At 36.5% G+C, this 7904-nt stretch overlaps 1 protein-coding gene across 1 annotated transcript in view; it reads right to left on the reverse strand.

Moving 5' to 3' along the window:
• The window catches only part of trpm2 (transient receptor potential cation channel, subfamily M, member 2), a 46807-nt gene extending 39235 nt beyond the window's left edge, over positions 1-7572 (reverse strand). Inside the window, 4 exon segments of the mRNA XM_052148372.1 lie at positions 676-839; positions 4786-4864; positions 7105-7252; positions 7437-7572. Coding sequence (XP_052004332.1) covers positions 676-839; positions 4786-4864; positions 7105-7203 — 342 coding nt within the window. The 5' untranslated portion in view covers positions 7204-7252; positions 7437-7572.
• Positions 7573-7904: the final 332 nt, after the last annotated feature.

The raw sequence follows: 7904 nt of genomic DNA on the forward strand, positions 1-7904 counted from the left end.
ATGTTATGGGAATCTAATGAGAATGACCACTGATAATGAGAATTATAAAAAATACTTAATCTTAATGGACAAAAATGTACACGATTTCTTATTTCGTTTTGTTGGTCCTTCATAAAGCAAAAATTGTAGTTACAGTGAAACACTTACAATGGAAGTGAACGGGGCCAATTGGAAAACGCTAAAAGACACAGTTTCAAAAGTATAGAAGCACATACAAGACATAAAAACGTGACTAACATGATTTTATCGTGATAAAATTAAGGATTTACTGGCGTTACAGCGTTTACCAGATTAAAGGGTTTACCAGCGTTACGTCGTCATGACAACAAAGTTGTATTGATGGATCTAATTTTACACAGAAAAGGTTTCTTAGCGGCTTTATCAAACTAAAATCATGCTAACACACATATTGTTTATGTCTTGTGTCTATCCTTTTGAAACAGTGAATATTTGAATGTTTACGGATTGACCCCCATTGACTTCCATTGTAAGTGCCTCACTGGAACCCAGACTTTTGCCCTTTTTTCTTTAAAGAGGGGAAGCCTTTTGCAAAAATCTTTGTTTGTAATCTCTATCGTATATCAGTGACTTTTATTTCAGGTTAAATGTATATTTTGAAAAGCTTTAAAAACATTTAGTACACTTGTGCTTTGCAGAAATGTAAGCTTATTTTACCTTCCCTGTTTTTTGTCCGAGGCCCCTGAAACTGATATCTCCAAATGCATCAGTGGGTGTCTCTCTGACATGTCTGTGTTTGTCCCACTCTTCTCCCAGATAGTCCTCTGGTTTGATGGCCTCTTCGCAGTGCAGGCTCTTTGGGTACCCACACTTACAAATCCCTCCCTGTGAACGGTAATCCATGTTATACACACATGAGTAAAACTGCAACAACACACACAACACACATATTGTAAGAATGTGAGTCACTGAACTGCACACAGGTCTGAGGTCTGTCCTTTAAATCATCAACAAGACGGTTTAAATGTTCAAAAGTGTTTTTGTGTGTAATCGTTGTACAGTCAAGATGAATAACATTTGATCATATTTTAAATATATAGAATGACCTTAAAAAATGTATACCAAAAAAATGAAATTCTGTCATTATTTAGTCACCCTTATGTCTTTCCAAACCTGTAAAATGTTCTTGATTTCATAGAATGCAAAATAAGAAATTTTGAAGAATGTCCAAGCTGTTGTTTCCCATCCAATAACAATGGATGGTGGTTTTTGCACAGTGTCAGATATTAACTTTAACATTAAGGGTTAATATTTTCAGAGGCGTGTTTTACATTTTATGACAGTATTTGCTACTTATTAACACAATTCCTCAAGACTGACAATTTATTTCCACTTACTCAAAGAATTAAATAACAACAATTAATATTTTATGCAGTAATATGTATAACTAGAACTGTCATAGAATATTAAGAAGTATATCAGATGTACAAATAAAAACAAACACAGTCTTGCACCGGCTATGGTTAAGCCTTAATCAGTTTTCTTTTGTTGTTAGATTATTTGGTAGTTTTCAGCAAATGTTATGCATGTTCTGTAAACACACTTAATATCACGTGTGTGCCTGAAGACACATGATCATTTTATGGGTAAGGACTGAAATTGAAGTCGTTATTCACTGATAATCCTCCCTCCACCATGGCGTTTAAGTCCCATTTGTGTTGTATATTCAAATATGCGATAGGACATGTTGCACCAGGTTTGAGGTCAATGAAGCCGAATGGAATTGGTTCTCATGCAACATGACCAATCATGTTTAGACATATTAGACATATGCATACCATGTTAGAAAATCAAAAATACACTAAAAATGATTTTGTGGTGAAGTAAATATAGCAGAAAAGATGAAGTACTTTCTAGATGGAAAAAGTGAGTAAAAGGGTGCACGTGAAAAGATTAAGTACTTTCTAGATGGAAAAGTTGAGTAAAAGCGTGCACGTGAAAAGATGAAGTACTTTCTAGATGGAAAAAGTGAGTAAAAGCGTGCACGTGAAAAGATGAAGTACTTTCTAGATGGAAAAAGTGAGTAAAAGCGTGCACGTGAAAAGATTAAGTACTTTCTAGATGGAAAAAGTGAGTAAAAGCGTGCACGTGAAAAGATGAAGTACTTTCTAGATGGAAAAAGTGAGTAAAAGGGTGCACGTGAAAAGATTAAGTACTTTCTAGATGGAAAAAGTGAGTAAAAGGATGCACGTGAAAAGATGAAGTACTTTCTAGATGGAAAAAGTGAGTAAAAGGGTGCACGTGAAAAGATTAAGTAGTTTCTAGATGGAAAAAGTGAGTAAAAGGGTGCACGTGAAAAGATTAAGTAGTTTCTAGATGGAAAAAGTGAGTAAAAGGATGCACGTGAAAAGATTAAGTAGTTTCTAGATGGAAAAAGTGAGTAAAAGGGTGCACGTGAAAAGATTAAGTAGTTTCTAGATGGAAAAAGTGAGTAAAAGGATGCACGTGAAAAGATTAAGTAGTTTCTAGATGGAAAAAGTGAGTAAAAGGGTGCACGTGAAAAGATTAAGTAGTTTCTAGATGGAAAAGTTGAGTAAAAGCGTGCACGTGAAAAGATTAAGTAGTTTCTAGATGGAAAAAGTGAGTAAAAGGGTGCACGTGAAAAGATTAAGTAGTTTCTAGATGGAAAAAGTGAGTAAAAGGATGCACGTGAAAAGATTAAGTAGTTTCTAGATGGAAAAAGTGAGTAAAAGGATGCACGTGAAAAGATTAAGTAGTTTCTAGATGGAAAAAGTGAGTAAAAGGATGCACGTGAAAAGATTAAGTAGTTTCTAGATGGAAAAGTTGAGTAAAAGCGTGCACGTGAAAAGATTAAGTAGTTTCTAGATGGAAAAAGTGAGTAAAAGGGTGCACGTGAAAAGATTAAGTAGTTTCTAGATGGAAAAAGTGAGTAAAAGGATGCACGTGAAAAGATTAAGTAGTTTCTAGATGGAAAAAGTGAGTAAAAGGGTGCACGTGAAAAGATTAAGTAGTTTCTAGATGGAAAAAGTGAGTAAAAGGATGCACGTGAAAAGATTAAGTAGTTTCTAGATGGAAAAAGTGAGTAAAAGGGTGCACGTGAAAAGATTAAGTAGTTTCTAGATGGAAAAGTTGAGTAAAAGCGTGCACGTGAAAAGATTAAGTAGTTTCTAGATGGAAAAAGTGAGTAAAAGGGTGCACGTGAAAAGATTAAGTAGTTTCTAGATGGAAAAAGTGAGTAAAAGGATGCACGTGAAAAGATTAAGTAGTTTCTAGATGGAAAAAGTGAGTAAAAGGATGCACGTGAAAAGATTAAGTAGTTTCTAGATGGAAAAAGTGAGTAAAAGGATGCACGTGAAAAGATTAAGTAGTTTCTAGATGGAAAAAGTGAGTAAAAGGATGCACGTGAAAAGATTAAGTAGTTTCTAGATGGAAAAAGTGAGTAAAAGGGTGCACGTGAAAAGATTAAGTAGTTTCTAGATGGAAAAAGTGAGTAAAAGCGTGCACGTGAAAAGATTAAGTACTTTCTAGATGGAAAAAGTGAGTAAAAGCGTGCACGTGAAAAGATTAAGTACTTTCTAGATGGAAAAAGTGAGTAAAAGGGTGCACGTGAAAAGATGAAGTACTTTCTAGATGGAAAAAGTGAGTAAAAGCGTGCACGTGAAAAGATTAAGTACTTTCTAGATGGAAAAAGTGAGTAAAAGCGTGCACGTGAAAAGATTAAGTACTTTCTAGATGGAAAAAGTGAGTAAAAGCGTGCACGTGAAAAGATTAAGTACTTTCTAGATGGAAAAAGTGAGTAAAAGGGTGCACGTGAAAAGATGAAGTACTTTCTAGATGGAAAAAGTGAGTAAAAGCGTGCACGTGAAAAGATTAAGTACTTTCTAGATGGAAAAAGTGAGTAAAAGCGTGCACGTGAAAAGATTAAGTACTTTCTAGATGGAAAAAGTGAGTAAAAGCGTGCACGTGAAAAAGTGAGTAAAAGCGTGCACGTGAAAAAGTGAGTAAAAGCGTGCACGTGAAAAGATGAAGTAAATTGTGCATTCAAAAATTTGTAATTAATGCTCTAGCCTATAAGTAAATATATATGATTACATTATGATCACAGTGTGTCATCATGTATCAATCATGAGGTTATATTTAAGGACCATGTATATCATATTTGTAAGTAAAAGTAACTGTATTTACAAAAATGTTTAAGTTAAATTTCCTCTCACTTTAAACATTATACCGTGGAGTTAATTAAATTTTACTACATTTAATATTGTTAAGATTTACTGCACAAACAACTAGTGTAATAAATGTAAGTAAATCTTACTAATATTGTTTTTGTAAGTGTAGGTTTGAGAGATTAGTCTGTTTCTCTTAAAAAGCTATGTATAACTTCTGAAATCTTGGAATAAACATATATAATACACTTTTAATTTATGTGCTTTTTTTGTGTAATTTTTGGAGCTTGACGAGTAACCACCGGCTTGAATATTCTACCCAACATCTCATTTTGTGTTTCATCAAAGAAAGGGAAAAAGAAGAATACAGGTTTGGAACAGTATGGCTTTAAGTAAATTATAACAGAATTATATTTTGGGGTGAAATATTCCTTTAAAATCTTTCAAAAAATATAATAATCATGAAATACTATTTAATTGATGTCATTGACCTTAGAGATAGTGTAAGGTCAGTTTAGACAAGCACATACTCATATAAACACACACACACACACACACACACACACACACACACACACACACACACACACACACACACACACACACACACACACACACACACACACACACACACACACACCATACCTGGCATCCTCCACATAAAAGCAGCACTCTTTCTTCCTGATGTTGTCTTTAATCCAGGAGGCGAGTGAACAGTGCTGGAAAGAGGGAGATAGAGAGAGATATCGGCCACAGCTAACAGCAAGCGATTGCACGAGGGTTGGCTCCACTGCTGCCTCATCCATGCTTACCAGACAGAGAGAGTGAACAATATAGAGAGGTGAATGAGAGAGAGAGAGAGAGAGAGAGAGAGAGAGAGAGAGACGGGGGAGGGTGTGTGCGGGACGGCCTGCAGTGCATTTACTTCTGCAATGTAAAACTGTGCCCTGCTATTGCACCAGTGATGTCATTCACAAGAGACAAGAGATACAGGAAGGGCAACATTACTGAAACCTGACCAAGGTCTGAAAGCTTCAGTGATGAGGAGGAGGGCGTGTCTGGGCTGTGCACTGAGTCAGCTGATCAGGGAGAAACGGATAAAGGGGAGCGAGAGAGAGAGACACACATGGCTGCTGTATGTGTGTGCGTCTTTGTTTTATGACAGACAGACAGACAGACAGACAAATAGGTGGGTGGATGGATGGATGGATGGATAGATGGACAGACAGACAGATATATATACACAGTTGATAGACAGACAGATAGACAGACAGATGAATGGATAGATGATAGATGGACAGACAGATAGATAGATAGACAGACAGACAGACAGATGGATGGACAGACGAATGGATAGATGATAGAAAAACAGACAGACAGACAGATGGACGGATAGATAGACGAATAGACAGACAGACAGACAGACAGACAGACAGATAGATAGATAGATAGATAGATAGATAGATAGATAGATAGATAGATAGATAGATAGATAGATAGATAGACAAACAGACACAGACAGATGGACAGATAGATAGACGAATAGGGGGATGGATGGATAGATGAACAGACAGACAGATACATAGATACAGTTGATAGACAGACAGCCATACAGACAGACAAACAAACAGACAGACAGACAGATGGACGGACAGATGAATGGATAGATGATAGATGGACAGACAGCCAGACAGACAGCCAGCCAGACAAACAGACAGACAGACAGACAGACAGACAGACAGACAGACAGACAGATAGATAGATAGATAGATAGATAGATAGATAGATAGATAGATAGATAGATAGATAGATAGATAGATAGATAGATAGATAGATAGATGGATGGATGGATGGATGGATGGATGGATGGATGGATGGATAGATAGATAGATAGATAGATAGATAGATAGATAGATAGATAGACAAACAGACACAGACAGATGGACAGATAGATAGACGAATAGGGGGATGGATGGATAGATGAACAGACAGACAGATACATAGATACAGTTGATAGACAGACAGACAGACAGACAGACAGACAGACAGACAGATAGATAGATAGATACATAGATAGATAGATAGATAGATAGATAGATAGATAGATAGATAGATAGATAGATAGATAGATAGATAGATAGAACAGAAATAGTGATAGATAGATAGATAGATAGATAGATAGATAGATAGATAGATAGATAGATAGATAGATAGATAGATAGATAGATAGATAGATAGATAGATAGATAGATGGGTGGATGGATGGATGGCTAGATGGACAGACAGACAGATACATAGATACAGTTGATAGACAGACAGCCATACAGATAGATAGATAGATAGATAGATAGATAGATAGATAGATAGATAGATAGATAGATAGATAGATAGATAGATAGATAGATAGATAGATAGATAGATAGATAGATAGGTGGGTGGATGGATAGATAGGTGGGTGGATGGATTGCTAGATGGACAGACAGACAGATACATAGATACAGTTGATAGACAGACAGCCATACAGACAGATAGATAGATAGACAGACAGACAGACAGACAGATAACAGACAGACAGACGGATAGATGCAGTTGATAGACAGACAGCCAGACATTCAGACGGACAGACAGACGGATGGACGAATAGATAGACGGATAGATGGACAGGCAGACAGACAGACGGAAGGACTGATGGATGGATAGATGATAATTGGACAGACAGACAGATAAAATGATAGATAGTTAGATAGATAGACAGACACCAGACAGACAGACACATAGATACAGTATACACACACACACACACAAACATACACACAGAGCACACACACACACACACACACACACAGCACACACACACACAGAACACACACACACACACACACACACAGAACACACACACACACACACACACACACACACACACACACACACACACACACACACACACACACACACTCACCTTCTCAATTTTTGACAATATTGTGTTCAGTTTTATATTTCCTAATTGGATGTTGGTGACATCTTTTGGGTGGACTTTGTCATCTGGGTGACACTGCATTTCTGCGTATGTAAGTTAAATGAACATGCCGTTTTGATGTATAGAATTTCTGAAACAAAAAATAGCAGGATAACATCCAAACATGACTGCAAATCATCAAAAATATATTTGATATTATTATGTTATGTTGAATATATTGTATATTTGATCATATAATATGTCAAAAAATTATGCGTTGTACATTTCGTGGTTACATTAAAAATGTAATTTAAATATTGTTCGGATACTCTTACCTTAAAGGAGTTTTCCTGGTTGATTTTTGGTTCTTAATGGTGACTGTGAATGGGGACGGTCATTTAATTGACAGTTTCATGTAATTAACATAAAATAAATGTTCTGACAGACACCAAGAAGTCTTACTTCTCTTCAAGAAGAAGAAAACGGAAGGAAACAGAACCACTGTGTGTTGACAACATGATGCAAGCTGAGGTTTGAACAGTTTGCAGTTTTTGTCATGGCTGTACTGTATACCAGACTCCCAAACATGTTGCCATTGTAATTGTCACCAAGTGACACTCAAAGCCAATCCAAGGGAGAAACACAATTCTTTACATGGGCGATCAGATTACATCATTATTTGACTTAGAAAATGATCCGAGCGCCTCTGAGGAACCTGATGATCAGGTTGTGTTTCCCTAAGGACTTACCGTCCACTGCGTTGTGGTGTGCGGCTATCGTGGCTACGTATACCTTCAAGGTGG

The sequence above is a fragment of the Xyrauchen texanus genome, chromosome 18, assembly GCF_025860055.1.
Source record: "Xyrauchen texanus isolate HMW12.3.18 chromosome 18, RBS_HiC_50CHRs, whole genome shotgun sequence".
Classification (NCBI taxonomy): domain Eukaryota; kingdom Metazoa; phylum Chordata; class Actinopteri; order Cypriniformes; family Catostomidae; genus Xyrauchen; species Xyrauchen texanus.